This window comes from Triturus cristatus, chromosome 6 (assembly GCF_964204655.1).
Source record: "Triturus cristatus chromosome 6, aTriCri1.1, whole genome shotgun sequence".
Lineage (NCBI taxonomy): Eukaryota > Metazoa > Chordata > Amphibia > Caudata > Salamandridae > Triturus > Triturus cristatus.
This window is the reverse complement of record NC_140589.1, coordinates 150984818-151009190: the sequence shown is the minus strand read 5'-3', so window position 1 is coordinate 151009190 and position 24373 is coordinate 150984818. Positions and strand designations below refer to the sequence as shown.

At 46.0% G+C, this 24373-nt stretch overlaps 1 protein-coding gene across 1 annotated transcript in view; it reads right to left on the bottom strand.

The window, feature by feature from the left end:
• The window catches only part of DNAH14 (dynein axonemal heavy chain 14), an 894889-nt gene that overhangs the window by 70909 nt on the left and 799607 nt on the right, over window positions 1–24373 (bottom strand). The window contains exon 80 of the mRNA XM_085610384.1: window positions 13924–14099. Within this exon, the coding sequence (XP_085466510.1) occupies window positions 13924–14099 (176 nt within the window). The remainder of the gene's footprint in view (window positions 1–13923; window positions 14100–24373) is intronic.

The following is a 24373-nucleotide window of genomic DNA, read 5'->3' as shown; positions in this document are numbered from 1 at the left end:
TACCAGATGAAAGGACACCACACAGGTATATATATCAAATATATAGGTATTTATTTCTAGACACACACTACTAATCCCTTTATGAGATTAGAAGTCAGGAACACATTCAAATATCAACGTTCCACAATAAGTTAAGCACAATTATGGCTGGAGCCCTAGGGGTGTACCAGACCATATACTAAAAAAGAGGTTTAGGAAAGTCGACTTGCAAGGGGACAAGGCCTAGGGCCTGTAGAATCGCTGGGGCTTCACTAATGCAGCAAAAGCAGGTAAGTAAAAGACCCACGGGAGACGCGTACAGTGTGAGAACACAGCCACGGGTTCCCTATTGATTTCAATGGAGCAAGTCGCGGTTGGATTTTTAAAGTTTTAGGGTACTTCGAGGAAGTCTACAAGCAAGCCACTTACAAGGTAAGTAATTTGAGGGCCAACACACACTAGGGCACCGGAGTGCACAAATTACCTCACACAGGGAAGCCGGGTGCATAGGTGTCTTTTGGTGTTGGGTCGCGTCGCTGTTTTCTATGGAAGCCAAAGAAGATTTGCTGCTTGCAAAGACTGAAGAAGTGTCCGATGGAATCCAAGGCTGGATTCAAGATGGAGATGACCTGAAAGCAGAAGGGACAGTGTTCACAGTCACTTGTCAGTGACCCGGGGCCAGGAAGATGGATGCCCACGGATGTCGGGTGATTTCAGGCGATCAAGGGTGTTTTGACTCTTCGCTCACGAGGACCAGGAGGCATCGACAATGACTAGCAGCTGGATTCTGAGTGTCCCACGACGTCTGCAGCTGACTGAGGTGTTGGCAACCGGATTGGAGCCAACAAGCCTTGGCAACAGCAAGTCTTGTGAAAAGTGAATTAAGTCAATGGTGCAGACCAGCAAGGTCTGAGGAACTCACCCAGCAAGGGTAAGTGAGGGCAGGCCTGGAGAAACCAGGGGAGTCCTTTGGTTTGATTAGAAAATCTTCAGGGGACCCACAAGCCAACGGACAAGGGATCGCGAAGACGCCTCGTGAGGAAATGCTTCACAGGAGCCCACGATCACTTGGGACGGGGTAGGCCTCTGATTTTCGGTGCACAACCTGCTGGAGGCTTGGGCCACAAATGGTCCAAAAGCACAAGTTCGTAGAACGTCGTGAAGGGGTTGCACTCGACAATAGTGCATGGTACCCATGTATTGCTGTTCCTCGTCACTCGTGGGGTCCACTCACCTCAGCTCTGCTGGGGACTCACAATGGCCATCGGGAAGTCAGGAGATCCACTTCTGGGGCTGCAGGGACTTTGGGCTCCAGCGGAAGTGGGAACGTTTGTGACCGTTGATTCAAAGTTTTGGTGCCTGTCAAGCAGGGGAGTCACTCCTTGACTCCAAGGGAGATTCTTCCATCTTCCAAAGGTAGTGGAACGTCAAAGGACCAGGATTCTTCTTGTAAACCGTCATCCAGGGATATATAACTTGCAATGGCAAGGGTTCCCTATCTTATACTTCAAGACAGGGAGGGACTAGCTCTATGACCACTCCTCTGGGAGGGTCAGGGTAGGGGGTGGTTGCACCCACTTCCATTTGTCCAGTTTCGCGCCAGAGCAGGGACAGGTAGCCTCATAACCGGTTTGAGCTGGCATATGCACAGAGGAGCCTACTGCTCCCCCAGTGCAGAACTTCAAAGCACTCTAGGAGTGCACCCACCCAGCCCCAATACATTAAATCCTGTCTGGAAGGTGGTGACACCTCCCTGTGACAGGATGCCTATTGTTGGGCCTCGTCCACTGCGAGTTTCAGTCAGCAGCAGGAGGGCAGCCCAGTGTCTGTGCTGGTGGCATCCATTTTGTGATGCCAGGGCTCTTTCAGATTTCTACAGTGTTTCCACAGTGGGTACATGTCGTCCCCTCTAGAAGGATGGGATCATACTCCCACACCAGTTACTGGTGTGGGGGTATAATTCCAAGTTGTTTGACACCAAACACGACATGTTTTGATGCAGTCATTCCAAAGTTAGCATTTACCGGTAGGTTATAATGCACTTAAGAGTATATGGTTTAACCACATCCAAAAACAGCCACAGGGAATAGACCCTGCCAGCTGCAGAGGGCCCTGCTCAGGCAGAGGCACCCCCTCACATTGTAAACCAAGCACCCTGCCCTCAGGATTGATAGGGCCTGCCTTAGGGGTAACTGATAGGTTTATATGTGTGTGTATGGGGAGATATAGGAACCTATACCTCAGTGAGGAGTGCTAACACTACCTCCCCCAGGCTGCAGTAGAAGGCCTGTGGTGTCAGATTTAGTCTGCTTCCCAGGGGTGGCATAATACATGCTTCAACTCCTGGTAGGCCTGTGAAGTACCTATGCCCTTGGTACCTAGGGTACTATATACTAGGGGCTCATAAGGTACCACAGTATCCAATCACTAGTGCATCTAGTATGCACTCAAAGTTGTATAGAGAGAACAGAGACTGGGGGCCTGATAGCCAGAAACCAGTGTTAACATCAGAAAAAAAGTGGGAGCAACATAAGTGCAGATCCTACTCTCCTACACCCTGTAAATATTGCCCAGTGCCATTTGGCACAGTGTATATTGTGTGATTACTATTCTAATGTGTTTTATGATAATACAAAGGCTATTTTTGATATAACCTTGTGTGGAGTTCCTTTTGTGGTGTGCCTAGTATGTTGTTGCTGTATGTGTTATGCAAATGCTTTACACATTGCCACCGGGATAAGCATGGCTGCTCGTGCCAAGCTACCAAGGGGGTAAGCAGGGGTTATCTTTGGCGTGTAACTCCCTTGCCCTGACTAGAGTGGTGGTCTCTGCCTGGCTTTAGCGCAAGCCTTAGCCAACCAGAGATCCCATTTCTAACAATGACACTATACGTTATTCTCTGTAAGTAACTGTAGGAATTCAGGTTTGGGTCAAAAATTTGACCCAGAAATGCCCAACATTCCCAGGAAAGGTGAGAAGGGAAGCCAGTATAAATGTTCCTCACTATGATAGTAAATATCCGTTTTCAACATTTTCCACCGAAGAAAAAGTTCTGTACCATCAATGAGGCTGTTTCTGATGGTTGCTTTGTTCCTTCTACAGATACTTTATCTTTGAAATGTCTTGGTTGCCGACTGGGATCCCAGAAAACAGGTTATATGCAGTTACAGTGCCGGTACCACAATATGTATTGCAGGGCGTTAAGGAGACATTGTGCTACACCAGCCAGCAGGGATCACACCAACCACATGAATGGCTCTGCCCTGCCACACTTCTTCAGCTCTCAGAAAAGTTCATTCGTGGACCTCGGGGCCCATTACCAGTGGGCTGGTTTTTGACCCAGAATGCCCCCACACATCGGTATTTCTAAGGGGAAAAATACTCTAAATCGAGGGCTTTTGGAGAGTACTAAGCATGAATCCATTCCTGCACTGATTCTAGGATGTTTTTCTCCATTTTTATGCAGATTTTCCTAAAAATCTTTTACTGAACATTTTTAAAGCATGCAATTGTAAAGGTATCTTGTGTGACGTACAGTGAGACCATGCTTATGAAGACCTCAGCAGAAATTAATTGCTTTTCATGTGGTTATCGAGATAGCTCAACCAATCTTAACATTTCTCCCTTCACACTCCAACTATAACCCACCTCGACTCCAACTAATGCAAGAGAAGGAGGAGGGATCACAATTTATGTCTCAGAAAACACCTTGTATGCAATAGTACATCATATAGAGGCTTGTGGTCTAGCTTGGTAAGACAGTGTGTGGGGGACTCGGGATGGAGATACAAAGGGGTTGGTGCCTAGAAGGACGTCTTCTCTAGCATATTTTTTTTAATATTCTTAAGTGAAAAGCTGAGGTGCCCACAGCCTGGGGGTGCAAAGCATCGGAGTTCATTCTAGAGAGGAAGTCAAACTGTGTCTTCCATCTTACCATTAATTTCTTTTAAGAGTGGGATATATTGTGGGTTATTTCTTCCATTGTTCCATGGCAAGGAAATGCCACAGTTTGTTCAACCATAGGGTGGGAGTTGGATAGGGTGTAGCCCTCCTTTTTCCTCTGTATGGCAATGAGCTGCATGACTCCTCCCACCATGCATCAGATCAAGGCTCAGTCTGCTAAGGTCATACCTTTCATGGTGGAAGGTCTCAGTCCCAGGATTAGTGTTCTAGCGTTCATTGGGATTGGGTACCCCAAAGGCCTTTTTATGTGCTCCAGGACTTCTTTCCATAAGGTCTGGATTAACACGCAGTACCACTAGATGCATATGTATGTTCTGGGTGCCTTTTCACAGTGCCAGCATGCCAGGGGCTGAGGGGAACATGATCTTGAGGCATACAGGTGTTAGATACGTTTGGTACATTTGTTCGTACTCTCTTTGCAGGATACTAAGGTGAGTTTTTGGGATCTCCTGCCATAGCCTTCCACATTGTTTGTCAGAGATAGTAGTCTCGCGCAAACAAATGATGGATGGAATGCTGAACAAATCAAACATTCATCCCCAGTCAAGAGATCTGGGTTAAATCCATCATTCTTTTACTCACCATGCCATCCCAGTTTGGGCTCAGTCGTATGCAAATCAGTCTTGACCCTGCTCTTCATGGGAACAGTCCAGCCCGAACTGCCAAGCCAGATCCTTGCTGGACCGGAAACAAGCATCCTCGGGCCTGTTTTGGGGTATGACCTTTTCAAAGGGAGTGAGGGGTCTAGTGGCGGCCATTGCGTTGAACGTGTAGACCCAGTGTAGTAATTGGAGATATTGGAGAGGTGAGTCACTTCAGACACATTGAATTCATATTTGCATGGTTCAAAGGGCTTTATGGTGCCACCTTGATAGAGACCATCGAGGACTCTGCACTCGTCCGCCACCCACTCTCTGAATGATATGGATGCTGCTGTCATGGTGAAATCTGGGTTGAGTGAGATGGAGTGTTGGGGGAGGAGAGCAGCATGATGGGGCTTTAGGATGCACATTGCACGGGTTCTTTACCCACTTTGGGAAGTGACATGACTTCAGCGTTAAACAAGGTGGGAGTCAGGCCTGTGGCTTTTGCTTTCGTAAATGAGTTGAAACATATGATCTTCCAACAGGGGAAGAAAAAGCTTAAAAATCTTTAGAGGGAAGCAATAAAGGTCTGGGATTTCCCCAATGGCATGGTTTTTAGTGTTTGCCTTAACACTGAAATATCTATGGGGGCCTCGAGGGCATCTCCTTGGTATGGACGAGGGCGGCCCAGGCGCAACGGTCTAAGCAGGCATTTATGCCTGACAGGCATAGACATTCATCTCCATTACTATGTAGTAATTGAAATGACATCCATCTGCTTTCTCTGTTGCTAGTTGCTGAAGAGCTGTTGCTATTTGCTACTTATGGATATGCATTTAGTGTCTCCCAGGAATGTATGGAAACCTTTCTTAGCGAGATCCATTCTGAGACTGGTTCCATCAAAGCAGACAATAAGAAATTAATGCAAGCACTACATGGGGAGATCTAAGAGCTTGGTTACAGAATGGATAACTTGGAGCACAATGTTGACTCATGGGTGAAAGATCTGGAACTCCTTTAGCAGAAGGTTCAGTCTCAAAAGAAGCAAAACATAGATCTCCAAATGAAGAAAGAACATCTGGAAAACAGAAGCTGACATTACAACATTTGGATTAGAGACCTCCCCAATGGCATGGATGGTAATAACACCCAAAGGTTTAAACAAATCATGACAAAAAAGCAACATTTGGCAAAGCCATAAGGATGACAGAAAATACCAGACCTATTGGCTTTGCCAATGCTTTTTCTGCTTTGTACCATACAAGAATACACTAGATGAATTCAGGCGAAGCGACTTTAAACCATGCTGCTTGAGACTAAGGTTGAAATAGGTCATTACTAATTTGCACTGTGCATAAATGTAAATCAATGGGGCCCCTGCACTTTCTGTGCCCAACCAGTGTTAAGGAATAGTTTATTACCTGTAACTCCAGTTCTCTTGTAGGGGAATTTCCATTATAGTGATAAGCACTGAATAGTCCCCCCCACATGTGGGGACCCCGGAGCCCTTTTTCACAATATATCTTCTTAAGTGTAGATGTTTGCCTTTCTTCAGGCATGCCTGCAGTCACTTGAAAACAAAAAGATTATGCAGTCGATAGGACTAGGCTACACTGGCCCAATTCTTCATCTTGTACTTGAACAAGGGGCCAGGAGAATTATATATGTGTAAAAGTTCATGCTGTTTTAATACAACAGCATAAATCTCTTTCATAGACTCTTTTTTGATAGAGCAGAGAGAGGAAGGAGAGCAGGACAGTGTAGCCCCATATGCTGTCACTATATGAGTTAAAAATAGAGGCTGTGCATTTAAGAACCCAGGGACCACCAGTATCCTGAGCAGGTGGAAGTTGCTTCAGTTCTTTTTGAGGCGATGCGTGATGATGTATAGGTCCACTGGTTACTTCTCTCCACGCCATTAGGAAGGAGGGAGTGTTGCTTATGACTATAATGGAAACTCCCCTACGAGAGAACTGGAGTTAGAGGTAAGAAACTATTCCTTCTCTCGTAGGGGATTTCCATTTACTGTCATAAGCACTAAATAGAGTAGCAAGCCCATTCCTCATTAAAGCAGAGGAGAAGACAGAGAGTGAACTAAGGCAGAATTCAAAGCACATAGATTTCTGAGGGAGGTATGTCCTACTTGAGCGTCTGCTCCAGCACCAGAGACCAGGCAGTAATTATTGGTAAATGTATGGACAGAGCTCCATGTGGCTGATTTGCAAATATCTGGTATAGGGATATTCCTCAATAAAGCAGCTGTAGCCACTTTACCTCTAGTGGAAAGTGCTTTTGGGTTTAGCTGATAGTCACTATATGAGTTAAAAATAGAGGCTGTGCATTTAAGAACCCAGGGACCACCAGTATCCCGAACAGGTGGAAATTGATTCAGTTCTCTTTGAGGCGATGCGTGATGATGTATAGGTCCACTGGTTACTTCTCTCCACACCACTGGGGAGGAGGGAGTGTTGCTTATGACTATAGTGGAAAATCCTCTACGAGAGAACTGGAGTTACAGGTAAGAAACTATTCCTTCTCTCGTAGGGGATTTCCATTTACTGTCATAAGCACTAAATACAGTAGCAACCCCATTCCTTATTAAAGCAGAGGAGAAGACAGAGAGCGAACTAAGGCAGAATTCTAAGCAAATAGATTTCTGAGGGAGGTATGTCCTACTTGAGCGTCTGCTCCAGCACCAGAGACCAGGCAGTAATTATTGGTAAATGTATGGACAGAGCTCCATGTGGCTGATTTGCAAATATCTGGTATAGGGATATTCCTCAATAAAGCAGCTGTAGCCACTTTACCTCTAGTGGAAAGTGCTTTTGGGTTTAGCTGATAGTGTCTTGTTAGCTTTTTGATAGCACAATAGGATGCAGGGAACTATCATCAGGAGATGGATTGCTTGGAAGTGGCTCAACCCGTATGGACTGGACCATAGTTGATAAACAATTGGTTCGATCTGCTGATGTCTTGTGTCTTATCGAGATAGAATTTCAAACTCTCCTCATATCGATGGAATGAAGATTTCTTTCAGCTGGAGCAGAGGGATTCTGAAAGAATATAGGTAATAATGTGGTCTGATTAACATGGAAATCCGAAATAACCTTAGGGAGGAATTTCGGGTGAGTTCTCATAACCACTTTGCTAGAGTGGAAGACATTGTATAGTTCATAGGAACAAAGCGCTTAGATATTGCTAACCCTGCAAGCTGATGTTATTTCTACAAGAAAAGCTGCCTTCCAAGAAAGGTGTTGCAGGGATGCTTTGTGAATAGGCTCAAAGGGATCCTGCATAAGACGAGAGAGTACAATGTTATGTTCGCAGGGAGGTGAAGGATGGCTAATGGGAGGGAAAACCTTCTTCAACTGTTCTAGAAAATCCTTGTTTAAGGGGATTTAAAAAAAAATTGGTTTGTAAAGGACATTTTCTATAGCCAGTAAGGGCTGCCAGGTGAACCTTTATAGAAGAGAATGTAAGTCAGGTTATGCCAGGTGGAGTAAGTATGGAAGAATGACATCTTCCTTTCTTGATGTAGGGTCCACGTTCTTAGAGGAACACCAAATTCAAAATCTCTTCCACTTGAAGGCATATGATAAACGGGTGGAAAGCTGCTTAGCCTCTTTGAGGACGTCCATACAGTCCTGCGGCAGATTCAAGTGCCCGTACTGCACTAGCTCAGTAGCTATGCCGCCAAATTCAAAAAGGAGAGATTGGGGTGTACTATCTGGCCTCCGAACGTAGTTAGCAGGTCTGGTCTGCAAGGCAGCTTGAGATGGGAATGAACAGACCAATGAGGAGGTCTGTGAACCGCCATGGATGTGCCCACTCTGGAGCTTTTAGGATCATCTTGGCTCTCGAGTGGAATAGCTTGATGAGGACTGATGTAATCAGGGGAATTGGCAGAAAAACATAAAGAAATCTGCCAGACAAGCTGATCCATAGGGCATTCCCCAGTGTCCCTGACTTGAAGTAACTTGAAGCAAAGCTTTGGCATTTTTTGTTTTCTGTGGTGGCGAACAAGTCGATGGCTCGGGTGCCCCACTGTTGAAAGATGTTTTATACGACGTCGTTGTGTAAAATCCACCTCTGGTTTTCTTGTAGAAGCCTACTTAGAGAGTCTGGTTGAGCATTTTGCACACCTGGAAGGTGAGTCATGGCGATCGTTAGGCCCCTGGCTATGAGCCATTTCCAGATTGTTTAGGCCTCGTGTGAAATGGGCCAGGACCTTGTCCCTCCCTGCTCCCATGGTTGTTGTATTGTCCGTCTGAACAAGCAGTGAGTGGGATCTGAACACCTTCAGTGCTAGATGGACTAAGTGCACCTCTAGGAGATTGATATGACATGCCGTTTCTCTCTCTCTCACTCTGACCACTTGCCCTGGATTTAGAGGTGATCCATGTGGGCTCCACATCCCAGCAGTGAGGCATCCTTCACTATTGTTTGAGGAGGAACCTACTGATGAAAAGGCATCCCTCGACGAAGGTATGTTGAAGAGCACCACAATTTCAGGGACAGCTGCACATGACGGGATAGTTCTATCCTGTCTTCTCATTTGACTGTCAGTTGGTCCCACTGGTCCTCTAGACATTCTTGCACAGGTCGCATGAGGAGAAGGGCATTTGGTGTGAGGAAGATGCAAGAGGCCATTGAGTCGAGGATAGACGATACTGTTCTTACCACTGGACGGGAAGCTGTCATGAGAGAGTGACAATTCCAAAGGACACACTCTTGCCTGTATTGTGTTGATGGAGGCTCCCAGATAATGTTTCATCCAGAACAGACGTTTCCTTTTTGAGGTTGACATGAAGGCCTAACCTTTGAAGGAGACTGCAAGTCCAGTTGTAGTGAAACTGGGATTCCTGAGACGTTGATGCCTTGATCAGCCAATCGTCTAGGTATTGGTAGACAAATAGTTTGTGCTTCCTGACATAGGCCGCCACTATTACCATGCACTTGTAGAATGTTCTGTGTGCTGACATGAGATCAAGTGTAAGTACTTGGTACTGATAGTGGGCTTGCCCCACTACGAACCTCAAGAACATTCGATGCTTTCTGGTGATTAGAATATGAAAGTATGCATCTTGAAGGTCGATGGAATATAGCCAATCTCCCTAGTGTAATTGGGTATAGATTTGATGTTATGACAGTATCCGGAACATTTTTTAACGAATCCACTTGTTGGCTGTTTTGAGGTTGAGCATGTGTCTGAATTCGTTCTTGTCTTTCTTTTTCACCAGAAAGTACCTGGAAACAATGCTTGTCCCTTGTTGTTGGGGAGGAACGGGTTCCACCGCCTGCCTTTGTAAGAGGATGTTGAATTCCAACCATAACAGCAGGAGTTGGAAGCTGGACGGTTTCGAAGGGATGAACGGGGGAGGACTGGTGAACCTGAGAAAATATCCATGGTGTACAATAATCAGAACCCAGGCATATTTTGGTATTTTTTGCCACTCTGTCAAACCATGACATATGCTTTCCTCCACTAGAGTGGACAACAGAAGATAGAGAAGTAATACTTCAGGGTTTTGACCAAGATGGTTGCTTGCTTTCTTGAGCAGGTTGTTGGGTGAATCTACCCCTAGTCTTCTTCCTTCGGTATGTTTTGGTAAGGTTGTTGGTGCTGTTGCTGTCCACCACCTTGTTGGCGTCCTTGATACCACTGAGGAGTTTGATCCCTCTGTGAATAGAAACTATGTTGGTAGGGACGGAAAGATTTTCTTTGATCTCTGGGTCTCTCCAAGCCGATTGCCTTCAGAGTCTTCATTTCGGCTTTCATTCGTGCCATCTCATCACCGGTGTGGCTTCCAAATAGAGTAGTACCGGAGAATGGGAGATTTAATATTCTCTGCTGTGATTCTGGCTAGAGGGATGCAAGGTGAAGCCAAGAGTTCCTTCGGAGAGGGATGCAGTGGTAGTACTCATGTGCCGCTAGTAGGGAAGAGTCTGCTGCAGCACTAATAATTTGACTGGAAACCATTAACCCTTCATTTAGGATTTCCGTAAAGTATTCCCTTTTCACTCTTGGGAGATGTTTAACAAACTGCTGCATGGATTCACACAGTGCCCGGTCCTAGCTGCTTGCGGTTGCACTAGCCGATTCAATAGTGGTTGCTACCGTGCTGCCGTACTGCAAACCTTACGACCCATGGAGTCTAACTTCACAAGAGGCATTGTCGAAGTGGGAGTAGTGGCATGAGGTTTCTTTGCCGCTACTACAATAACCTAGTCAGTACGGAGATAGGCAGGATCTTGCTCCGGAGGGCAGTATTTTTTCTGAAGCCTGATTGGAGCTGGCTTAATGGAGGCTGGTGACAAGAAGAGATCCATAGCTGATTTTAGGAGGCCTGGCACTAGTGGCAGCAAAGGTCTTGATGCTGACCTATGTTGAAGGCTTTCAAAGATTACTCATGTCCTTGGTGTTGTAGTCGAAATCACAATATTAAGTTTTGCAGCTTCCCTCACCAAGACCACTTGAAAAGTGGTGATATCATCCACCGGTGATATGTTTGGAGGTGGGGAGTCTGAAGGAGTTGGAAAGTATCATCCTGTAGAAGTGGAAGATGTCTCAATGGTGTGTCTGGACCGAGACCGTCGTGAATGGTGACAATGGCCGGAGCACCTAGATTATGGAGATGAGCGCCTTGAGCTATGATGTCGCGCCTGGAATGATGGCACGATTGGGACCAAGATCTATGCCTCAGTGTGAGAGTGACTGGACGAGGCGGTGGCGGAGAAGGTGGAAGAGGAGGGTTTGGAAGAGGGGGCGATGGCGCTAGCGGATGAAAACATGGTGCAACCCATGAAGGGGATTATTTTCTTGAATACTCCAAACCTGGAGAGGAATATATACGACTCCTCTTCCTTCCTGCCTCATGTAGTTTTTAGGAAGTCAAGAGGGTTCTCGATATCAACCAGCTTCGACCTGCTTGTTGGTGTGATTGTCGTCAGCGCCTCGACGTTGATATGGACCTCGACGTCTATCTTCGGAGGCGTCTCGATGCCAATCTGGATCTCGACCGCAAGTGTCATGTCATCCTCAAGGTCAATGGGCTCCTCGACATCTAACAAGGTGTGCGTGTCGAGGGTGTTGTTATCGATGTCAATACCCCTTGCCTCGATGCTGACCTGCAGCACTTCCTCGATGTCGAACCATGAATAGATGGCGAACAGGTCGGCGCTGTACCTCTCCTTGATGTCAATCCTCTTGAGGTCTACCGGGACCGATGGCGGTTTTCTGATGTTTTCTTCCTGGCACACCCGTCCGAGACAAATGACAGAGCCCTGGTAGAGATCTGACCCTCACCCTGAGGTCCCACCTTCATACTGCTTCTGTTGTGTTCTTTGCTTCTCAGTACCATGGAGGTGAATCTTCTCCCTGTCTGGAAAGTCATGTTCATGAATCTTGTTGTAACTGAAATGCGTCTTGAAAAATTCCTGCAGTTACAACAATATTCAGGAACAGGAATTTCCGGGAGGGAGATAATACACACCTTATGGCATTTTTCAAAAAGAGATGCCATTTTTCTGTCAAAATACCTCTAAAAGGAGAAAACAGAAAAAGCCAGGGAGAGACCAAATAATCGGATGAAACGGTTATCAACAAAATTCAGTTAAGAAATGTTTTGGAAAAAAGCTAAAAATTGGCCGAGCTCACAGCTCCATGGTGCTGTCAGCAGGAGCTGAAAAAAAGAATTGAAGCAACTGCAACCTGGTGATGGGATACTGGTGGTCCCTGGGTTCTTAAAAGTATAGCCTCTATTTTTACCTCATATAATGACAGCCTATGGAGCTACATTGTCATCTCTCCTTCATCTCTATGCTCTATCAAAAAAAGGGTTTGTGAAAGAGATTTTTTTAAAAATTCTTTTTGTTTGAAACAGCTTTGGCATAGGTAAGTTGTTCAGTTACAGAATATATAGTGTACATTTACAGTCTTATCTTATTCATCAGTCGTTGTCGTTATTGTGACATTGCCTGTATCGTGCTGCGCATACATACTTCTTACAGGTATTGAATTCTATCACCTTAAATCCTTAATGCATTTCTAGGTCATTATTCACTGTTGGCAATGCGCATATTTTCCCCCTATAGGTGTTCCAGCCTCCCCACAATCTTATCCACTTTTTGGGGCAACCCCTTCGTACATAAACTGTTTTTTCCACCAACATGGCCATGTCCATATCCCTGCACCATGCTGTGTATTTGGGAGCGGCAGCTGCCACCCCAATGTTGGGCTATGTTCCTTTTTGCCAGCATCATCCCTAGTGTCAACCATGTCTGCGTCGCGGCAGTAAGGTCTGCTGCTTCCCGGATGTTTAAGAGGCAATGTTTGGGTTCTGGAGGGACTGGGTTCCCGCTTACTCTCGTAATTCTGTCCATGACAGATTTCCAGTATGCCATTATGGCGGGACAGGACCAGAGTGTGTGGAAGAAGGTACCAGGTGCCCCACATTGCCGCAGATGTGAAAGAGATTTATGCTGATTTATTAAAACATCATGAAATTTTACACATATATAATTGTCCTGGCCCCATTTTTTAAGTACAAGATGAAGAATTGGGCAATTGTAGCCTAGCCCTATATATCCTGCATAATCTTTTTTTTCTTAAAGTGCTCTGGGGTCCCTGCACGTGGGCGGGACTATTCAGTGCTTATGACTATAATGAAATTCCCTACGAGAGAACGCCCCATAATCAACTAATTACAAAACTGGGCTTTTCTTGTTTCACTTCAAGCCACAGTGCCTTTACTAAACCAAACAGTAGACAAGCAAAATGCTGTTGTATTGCTAAGCACTCAGAAAGGCAGTTTATTACTTTGGTAGAAGTTTTGTTCGTTGTTAGTTAGAGATCACTTTACTCCATACAATTCTGCTTTCTGAAATGGGAAACGTGTGCCCTGAATTACTATAACACTGCTCCTAACAGGGCAGATGTAAAAAAGATTTGATGCTCTTGGTAATGTTACATTTTATTCTCCCCTTCCCTGGCAAAGTGACCACATTGTAACTTACAAGGGTAATCCTTACATTTGGCAACTGGCGTTTATCTAAATGAAGTAGTGATTTTCTGCCAAGTTGTGATTTCATTTAAAGAGATTTATTTGGGATGAATAGCTCAAACTGAAGGAAACCACTGAAGCCAGCTGATCAAGCAACTTTGAATAAAAAGGTAAACATTTTTTGATTCAACAGGTCACAAACCTGAAAGGAGTAAATGAAAACAAATAAAGTTTGGTACAGGTAGGAACAGGCGGGCTGAGAATATTCAAGTCTGTGCATTTAATAGTTTCACAAACAGTCAAGGTGATTTGTCGATGACAACATAGAAGCATACAGAGGGCTTGCCGGGGAAGCTTGTTTCAATACATTTGGTGCACACAAAGCTAGACCTTACCTGTGGAAGCTTTTGCAAGGGTATTCCAAAGGTGGCCGGACATTAGTTTCCCCAGTGTGAACTGTGTTTCATTCGCTGTGACCTCCTCTGCTGGGTTTCCCTCCACAGTCTGTGGTAACTGGTTTAATATGTTCGATACAATATCGAGGACTACCTCATCCTGGCCTTTCCCAACTCTGAAAAAAATCAAATGGGATATATTCATATTGTCTTCATTTGAGGTTAAGACCAGCCTCTGTGATAGTGAATCCAGAACACACAAGCAATCTCAATGCCTATGAGCGGTCGTCCAATGAAGGACCAATAATAATTGGCGCGATTCACAGAAACTTGTGAAGTTGTAGCCGTAAGGGTGAGGTTAATAGCCTGTTATTGCATTATGCCTTCATCTCTTTACGGTAAAAGACAACCCCTTATTAGGAGGGAGTGCTCTATTTATAATGACTGTGATGAGGAAGAGTAGGATTAGGAGTAATGATGGTTCCCATCCAGTAAATGATCTGGTTGTTATCTCCTCTGCCATGTTACTCATCCCAGTCCTTATCCATGAAGGGAAAATGCTGGCTGAATATTGAGAGCTGCACCTTTTGGTGTTGAAAGCGCCAAAGCCTGCACACTATGCCCCTTTTTGAAGGGCTCAACTCATATTAGGCAATGATCACCACACCTAAAAAGCAATGAATTCAGGGATTTTATTGAGTCACGCTGCTGCCCCCCATGACTAGGGTGGTGTTACTGTTCCACTGCCACTTCATGTTACGCAGTTCTTACACAATGAATTGAAGTAGCAGCAGAAAGACAGCTGGCTAAGAACAACTGACCAACGTCAGGAAGTGGTCATCCATGTATCACTTACCCAAGTTTATGAGTACTCAATGAAGAAAGGGAAGCAAACAGATCCAGAACAGGATAGCTGAATATGTGCCTTATTATCAAGATCACCGCTGGATGGGTCTCGCTCACCACTTTTTACAGGATGCATGGCTCGATTCACATTATCTTAAAGCTCCGGGGGCTTACCTGGTATAATTGTGTAATCGTGTCTATCATTTGAGAGAAGGGTGTTAATGAAGTTAAGCACTGTATTGCCTTTTGGGAAGATAAAGAAATAACTTGTAAGGCGGCACTTGATTAAGGATTGCTTTGGCTGCAGCTTGTTATTCACATCTCTCTAAAAGTCTTGGCCATACGGGATTGCTTTTCATGCAGAACTGTGTGGAATTCTCTTATGTTCTCACTGGAGTATGTTGGCTTTTAATCCTGCCAGCAGTGTTTTGGAATAAAACACTCCATACAGAGAAGCAAAAAACTCACAGGTACTTTTCTACCTATTCTTTTTCAGTGATTGCTAGAAAGGAACGATCTTCCGCCTTTCTTGTCAGCATGGAAGAATGGTCTGGATTTTAACATGGGTCTGGAGACTCCTATCTTTAAAGCACGGGGGTGCCTGCAAAAGCATTCCAAGATCTGGAAGCGTTGGGCGGACTATAGAGGCCTTTACTTGGAGCCTATTCCTGCTAAAGATGCTGCGATTTTGGGACAGGTGGGCAGAGTGTGGTGCAGGGGACCAGAAGTTAAGCGAGATTCATCATGGATGCAGTGAGTGTGGAGGGATGCTTGAGATGTAGCGCAGAGACAGTGCATGGAGGGGAGTTTTGTTGGGTACATATTATCATTTCTATCGAAAAAATATTTATATTAAATGCAATATGTTGTGCTTTAAACTGTAGCAGATAGCCTCTGGGGTACAGGGCTCTGCATTGTATTTGACACTTGACGCAATAAGAATTGTTTCCAAAAAAAAAGAAAGGAACAATCCTGCCTGTGGAGCAAGTGTATAGTGTGGTACTTGTTCATATAAATTTGTGCCTGGTAGATGCTTCAAGAGCGTGGGCTAAGAAGATAAGAGTTGTTACTATGGTTGAATAGAATTGTGCCACTTGTATCCAAAGATCAAGGAACGGTGGCATTATTGACATTAGACTACGCCACCTCAGACTCTAATGTTGTGTCAAGTAATCTTAGAATTGCCGGGCATCAAGGTAGATGTTAGAGAGGAGGTTGTTCTCTATGCCGGTCAACAGAGGATTCTGTTGCATGAATATGCTTGCTTGTTTTGTAGTCCATGTTACACTAGTTTTGTAATCCATGTTCGTTGTGGAATACTTAAGAGAGCTGGGGGGAGGCAGTCAATTCTTTTTTTTTTTTATAACTCTTTTTATTGAAAATAAGGCATGGTACATATATCGTACTATTGCAAGCGAGCTGGCAATAAAGGTACATGCTGAATGGTTCCCTAAAACATACATATCACAAAATAAAGTTGACATTTCTAATTGTACAGACTGAAGTCTCACGGGTAATAACCTCTCTGGATCTCGGAGGTTCGCAAATTTCTCCCCTGTGGACATTCCACTGTCCCCATATTTGTGTCCACTTGATCGGGCACCCCCTGGCTTCGTAAATGGATTTTTCAGTAACCGTGCACCAATCCATATCTTTGCTCCAGTCTGCTGTATTTGGTGGGTTCTGAGCCCTCCACAACTGTGCAATATTTCTTTTAGCAACCATCAGCCCCAATGTGACCCACGTTAGTTCCCTAGAGTTCAAGTCGGTAGGATCCCATATGTTCAACAAAGCCAACTTAATATTACTGTGGACTGTTGCGCCAGCGCCTCCTCCATCTGACGCACAACTCCCTCCCAGTAGCTCTGGATCACTGCGCACTCCCAAAGTTCCCTCCTGACCACATTCCCGCACACAGCCACCATCCAGAGTGTAATCCATGCTGACCATCAGGGGCTCCGACAAGTAAGATCTGTGGAGAATCTTTAACTGCACCAGGCGGAGCCGAGAGGAGATGGCCAACTCCTGAGGGGAGGCCACCGCCGCCTGCCACTCTTCATCATCTAAGCCCGCCACATCGTGATCCCACTTGTCTCTCAAGCGGGTCAGGGGATCCGCCATGTTGTTAATGAGCTTTTTATAAATGAGTGATATGGCTTTGTCCGGTAGGTCGCCGTCCAAGATCCTGTCTTCGAGTGGGGAGGATTCAGGAAGCACGCTACCCCTAGGAAGCACAGCGAGCAAAGCATGCCTAATTTGGAGATGTCTGAAATATTCAGATAGGGCTAGCTCGTATTCTTGCTGTAACCGGGGGAAAGGGACCACCTCACTCGACTTCCATAAGTCACCCACCTTATAGATCCCTATGAGGTCCTATCTATCACAGCCCTTTGAGCGGATCAGCCTACCTAATTGTTTGCAGTGCCAGAGCGGCCTGGCCTGTGTGAGTTTGGCCTCCCAGCCCAGACTCCTAGTAGCCACCCTCCACACATGCACAGCGTGGCCGGTCAGAGCAGGCCTCACAAAGATTGCACGTATAAAGCACCCTCGAAGCCACCCCCGGAAGGAGCCACCTGTCGATCTGAAAGGCCGGATCCCCCTGCGGTCTGTACATGCATTGGTTGATTGCTGCAAGTTGCGAAGCCCAATAGTACCGCTTGATATCCGGGAGCCCAATGCCCCCATCAAACCGCCCTAGCGTGAAATTATGTGTTGCAATACGAGGTGGTTTGCCCTCCCACAGCAAGTCCCGGATGATACAGTCGAGTTTCTTGAAATACGAGGTGGCGACAGGGAGCGGGGTGTTCTGTAGAGCTTATAAGAGTCTGGGAAGGGACATGGTCTTGAATAGGGCTGCGCGCCCCAAAAGAGTCAACTGAAGCGATTTCCAGTGTTGGACGTCTGATTTAAGACGCTCTAGAGGCGGCAGGAGATTATAATCATAGAATTTAGATAGCTCTTTAGAGACCCAGATCCCCAAATATTTGAAGCCATCGGCTGCTTCTGCCAATTGGCAGCCCCGAGGGAGCGAAGGCTGTTTGCCGTAGAGGACATAGAGCACTAATTTAGACCAGTTGATCGTGTACCGCGCAAAACTACCAAACACAAGGAAAATGTCCAGGACCACATTGAGGGATGCCGCCGGGGAGGCCAAATAAAGCAAGATATCGTATGCATTTAGCGAGATGCGGTCCTCTCAGCCCAACGTCCAATTAAGGGCCCTGATGACGGGGTCCTGACGGACCCATGTCGCCAACGGCTCCAGGGCCAAGGGAAAGAGAAGCGGTGACAAGGGGAAACCCTGTCTGGTGCCCCTGCCGAGACTGAAAACAGGAGATTTTCTATTGTTGACGACCACTTGGGCAAGTGGTTGATGGCATAAAAGCTGCACCCATTTGATAAATTCCAGCCCAAAACCCAGTTTGTGGAGCAATGCGAACATGTAGGGCCATTCGATGGTGCCAAATGCTGATGCAGCATCAAGGGATACCACGATAGCATCTTCCCTGATCGTGTCCAACAAGCACAGCACTCCATGGAGCCTGCGCAGGTTGAGGGAGGTATTCTTAGAGGGCATAAATCCTGAGTGGTCCGGATGGACCAGGCGGGTTAAGACCCTGAGCAAGCGGGTGGCAAGAACCTTCGCTAGAATTTTCGCTTCACAGTTAAGCAACGAAATGGGCCTATAGGATGAACACTTGTTAGCTGGCTTACCCACTTTATAGATGACTACAATGTTGGCGAGTCTCTGATCCTCAGGAAGGATACCCCCTTTTTTACTGTCGCAGTACATTTCGGTGAGATAGGGCGCCGTCTTGTTTGCTGTGAGTTTGAACAAATCAATGGGCAGACCGTTAGGTCCCGATGCTTTCCGCCCATGCAGATCGTGAATGGCTTTTTCACCCTCCGCAACTGTAATATCGAGATCGAGGTCGGAGCACTCCTCCTCGGTAAGGGATGGCATCGAGATATCGCGCAAAAGCGAGGAAGCCTCTTCCCCCATATGCATCGTATGGGATGTGTAAAGCGATTGGTAGTGTTGGCCAAACGCGTCTGCTATATCTTGTGGTGCAGTGAGACAAGATTGTGAGTCTGTTTCTATCTCAACCACGACGCGCTGAGCCCTATCCCTGCGATCTAGCCAAGCCAGTAACGTGCCTGCCTTGTCGCCTACCTCGTAGATTATGCTGAGTGGGGCCCTATAGTGCACCTTGGCGGCCTCCGTAGCTAGGTCGGAGAACTCCGTGACTTTTATGCGCAGTTTCTAACGCGCCTCTGCCGAGTCTTGTATCCGGACCGCGTTCTTTAAGTCTAAGATTTCCCCCTCTAAACGCACCATGTCAGTTCCCTTCTCCCTGCGCTGTCCTGGGATCTGGGCCAAGACCACCCCCCTTATTAAGACACTGTAGGCCTCTCAAAGTGTATTTACTGAGTCAACCAACCCTTGGTTTTCCTGAAAATAAAGATCCGACTCACTCAAGACCTTGTCCCTGATGTGAGGAGTCGTGAGATACCAGGAGTTGATCAGGGCAACACGGCCGACTGTGGGCTCGCCCACCTCTAGGCGACACTGTATGGGCGAATGATCGGAGATCCCCCTAGCCAGGTGTTGTATATCTCTGACGGTGTGGAGGTGATGAGCTAACGTCAACATATAATCTATATGGGACAAACTGCCATGAGGGCCAGAGAGATAGGTGTATTGGTGGTCAGTCGGGTGCAGGTTCCTCCAGACATCCACCAGGCCCATCTCGCCTAGAAAGCTATAGATGCGCCTACGGGAGGGCGGCAGGGCTTTCTGGGGCCATCGGTCGAGGGAGTCAGAAACAATAGAATTGAAATCGCCCCCGACTAGCAATCTGCCATCTGGTAAGTCCAGAAGGAGATCCCCAAGATCCATAAAGGCCTGAGTGTAAAATGCCGGTGGTATGTAGACAGAGACGAGATTGAGTGTGCGCCCCTCCCAGGTCCCAGATACAGCCACAAATCCACCCAGGACGTCAGTGCGGACAGAGTCAACCGTCATGGGGAACGACTTCTGGACCAGTATACCCAGAGGCAGTCAATTGTTTGCCCATTGCCTTTCTACAAATGCTCTTGCATTGGCCTTACTTAACCTGGATGGTTAGGAGTGTTGTTTTCTTGCACCAATGGAGTACAGGTTACTGTACCCAGTGTGCATGGTGTTGTCATAAGAGAGGAGCATGAGGGTGTTCCTGTGTAAGAGAGGTGTATGAGGGCATACCTTGGTTTAGTATGTTCTTGTGACACTGGATCAGTGGAAAATGCACCATTTTATATATGTGGCATTCTTTATTGTCACTGGGTCAGTGTAGAATGCATTTTGTGTGCTGAACTGTGTAAACCTTTCACTGGGGTGTGTGATGGAATTCGTGCCCATCTCTTTTTCATTGCATAAGTCCAGTGGCCCAAATGCTGCGCAATGTGGGTAAGCTGTTCATTTATGCACAGCATTTGGTAAAGAAAACCTTGATTTTTTATTGGGTGGGGCAGCAGGAATGTGCCTTTCTCCAGTATTTGAGTGAATGAGGTCTGATGTTTAATAGTGCTGTTTAGGTACATGTTGTGTCTGCACCCTGAATATCAACCCCAGAATATTTGTGGGACACAACATCGGGGATAAAATATTGAAAAAAATATTGACAGGTAAGTAAGTGTAGATTTTCTATACCTAGTGCCACATATATGTACCTATGCTGTACACATATCTTCAAGGTACACAGATGAGGAGTTAGAAATAGTAAATCTATACATCTCTATTTGTACTTACCTTTTGATATTTTGTTCCTAGATAGTCTGTGTGTGGTTTATTTTATGTTTGTGTGTATGTGTAGCATGCTATCCAGGTCACCAGCAGCTCTAAGGTAATATGGAATGTGTATGGGGGTTTGCCTGACCACAGTGAGAGAAGAAGCTAGACAGACATGATTTATCTAGCATAGTAACTTACTGTAGAAAATGAATTACTGTTATATCGGTCTGGGCTCCTTAGTTTCTGTGAATAAGTGGTCCATCTTGTGATGTCACAGATAAATCTTTCACCAAAGGACAATAGTGCTTAATCTTTCCACTTAGATGTTCTTCACATCAATGATGTACATGGAAGAAAGGGAGAGAAGATTTGACTGCACACATTTTTTCAAAGCATTTGCCAACTAGGCTCAGTTGATATAGGCCAGTGAGGCCGTACAGTCTGTTTTTATGAGGGCTGGTTATTGTCTTGGATCACCCTGAAAACATTCCTGATAACATGGAAGATCCCCCTTCAGTTCCTTCCAGTTGAATAAAATTTGCAACGCTATACTAGACTAAAAGCCCTGCACTTGAATTGTTACCACTGTAGTGTCTAAACCACATGCACTGGGCATGACAATCTGCCCACCTCAAGGAATAATCACAACTCTTATTAGGATGAACCTACAGAGTTCCTAAATTAACCTGAGCGCAACCCCATGGCAGCTGTGGCACAAAGCAGACAGGTTTAACTTAGATCAATGTATAAAGTATTTTTGTCAGTACCGACACAGTAATAAATTCAAAACACTAAGCAATAAAAAAAAACCCAACCAAATGAGAAAAACAGAGTACAATTCATTAGACAAAACAATATCAGAAGGACAAAAATACAATAAGGGTAACCAGAGATATGAATTTTTAAGGTTTTAAATAGCAATATCACTAAAAAGCGCTAGGTGCCAATAATAGTCTATGGTCGTGGTAGACCGGTACCTCATGCTGATTGCGATGTAGCGTGGGTCGAATACACTTACCAGAATTGTACCGGTCTGAGATTTTACCTTCTGACTTAGTCTTTTAAGTCCCAACCTTTCTGGGTTTCTGAAGCAACTTCTCTGATCACTTCTAAGGCTCCTAGGAGGCAGCACTGTGGGGCCAGGCCTCACTCCAGCAGAGGCCACCAAAAAGGTCCAGTCCAGGTATAGTTGTTATTGGTCAGTGGGTCATTCCAGGTAAAATGCCTCTTGCAGCTTGTTGTGTCCTCTAGCCACACAAGCGGATATCCGATTTACCCTTTGAGTCCAGCTTTTTGTGCTTGGTACAAGGAAGACAGGTTCAGTCCTGCTGGGCTCCACCTCAGGTCATAGACAGCAGATACGGTGCTCTTCAGTTCTTCCACAGGAAGTGTTCTTAAGTGAGTATCAGGAGGTGCCACAGTAAAACCTGGCACCAGCTAGTCAGTGGGGGGTACTCCTGGGTACCCTGTCACCAATGAGGTAAACGTACCCAGGGCCAACCCAACCCACTATTTCAGTAGTTCCTGATTGTCTTACTGCAAACAAATCTAAAATGCCTTGTGTCAGGGCATTTTCAAGCTGGGAAAAGTGTGCAGCCACACTGAACTTGGCCTCTGAGGACTAGGTGTGTGTGAGAATGTCATAGGTGAATGCAAAGTGTCATCCCACATCTAACACTAAAATCCACTTTTCCTACAACAAGCCCAGGGACAGCAGTATGATAGGGCAAAAACAGTGTCCTTCAGCAACCAGACCGGTGATACATAAGAAGTGTCATGGCACTTTGTTTTCTCCCTTTCAAGTGTGTCCCAATTATTACATGCCAAGCAGGTTTTGACAGTGTGGTGCCACAGGATGCCCAAAGCCCCTACTCTGAATATTCTGTGGAGTTCAGAGGAGTCATCTGTGCCCTTTCAGGCCAGCCTATTGTTTGCTCTTGGGAGAAGTTTCACACCTTGTTCACACCAAATGTAGCACAAGGTTGGAGTTGCTGATGAGTTAATACATATTTGCCCCCAGAAACTTCATACAGGGAAAAGGTAACTTTATAAAAGTTACTTTTCCTTAATATTTATTAAAAAAATCCAACTTCATCATTGAACTGGATTTTGAGTAACTTTTAAAAATAGTGGTTTAAATATTTTTCTAGCGAAAGAGTTAGGAGTATAAGTATTTTAAGATGCACTCTGGCTTTCTATATAAGACATCTAGGCCGGTAAAGAGCCTTCACAATGAAGCCGTCACCCCGCATGCAATTACAACGCAGTCGTTACAACGACCGCGTTGTAACAACGCATACCGTTACCCCGCCAGTCATAACGACTTGCGGAGCGGGGAGAAGGTGTTGGATTTAAAATCCAACACCTTCCCTACTATCCGCACAGACTGGAGTTGGAATAGTAAATTATACTATTCCAACATCCAGAGCCCCCTCCGCAAGTCGTTGTTCCGACTTGCGGGGTAATGGAATGCATTGTTACAACGCGGTTGTTGTAACAAATGCGTTGTAATTGCATGCGGGGTGACGGCATGCGTGAAAAAGAGGCATATTCATCTAGGCCTGCCACAGTGAAAATCACATCTTTGCGCCTTGTCACTGTAGGGACATGGTAATATTGACTTTCTACATGTCCCACTTTTAGTATTAAATCATTTTATTGATGGGCAAATATGAAAAACATGAAATTAAGATGCCTACAACCCAGTGGTCCGGCCAAGTAATGTCCGGTAAGCAGGCGAAGAAACAATGCTGGCGAGTAATGCACAAGGTTATACACAGCAAGCCTACAACCCAACAGGGTCGGCCGTGTCTGAAGGGATGCCGTGACCAGAAGCCAGTGGTAGAGAATATCAGTCACACAGGTGTAAACCCAAGCGACGCCGTGAGTGCTGGCGACCCAGGCGATTGTAGGCAAAGCAATGTAGGCCGAATGTGAACTAAAATCAAAACCAAAACTTAGCAAACGAAAGAAAACCCCTCCATAAACCTACCCCCACCCCGTCTCCTCAGTAAGTGGACCCCAAAGGGAAAGAAAGGAAGTCACTGCATAGGACTGAGTGTGGGAACGGTCCGGTCAGCGCGGGAGCCAGCAATGTGCCCCAGGACTAGTGCGTTCAGGGTAGAGCAGAAACACCCTCTGGAACCAATTTGAGAATGTGGAGGTATTGTGGACAAGAAAGTTCTCGGAATTCTGTCGTGAGTATAGTTAGGAAAGGGGCCCAGGTATTGGCATAGGCTGCACTCTTCCCCGCTGCTGCCATAGAGAGCTTTTCCATGGCCAAGAGATTCCAAAGTTGGTGGATCCAGTGAGTATGTTCAGGGACCCTGTCCGATTTCCACCTCACCAGGATGACTCTCAGAGCGGCATTCAACGCAAGCGCCATTTGACGGCCGCTAAGCGAGCGCAAGGGGAAGGTGAGTGCGTTGGGGAGGCCCAGGAGAACATAGGCGGGGAGGCGGGAATGAAGGTGGCAAAGGCAGTATCGATATCATCCAGAATCGTATCCCAGTAGCGGGTGAGCTTGGGGCAATGCCAAAGCAAATGAATCAAGGTCCCTGGGCTACCGCAGTCCCGCCCGCAGAGACCGTCGCATTGGGGTTGCCATTTAGTGAGCCTAGCCGGAGTATAATACCAGTAGGTCGCGATCTTAAAGGCAATTTCGGTGTGGCTCGAGGAAAACGTAGTGTGGTGTGCACGATAATAAATATCTTCCCACTCTTTGACCGATAATTCGCGTTCAAGTTCCTCCTCCCATAGCTTCTGACCCGCGGTGCGACGGCGCAGAAGGGCGGAAGAAAGGAAAGAGTAGATTTCAGAGATGAGGCGTTT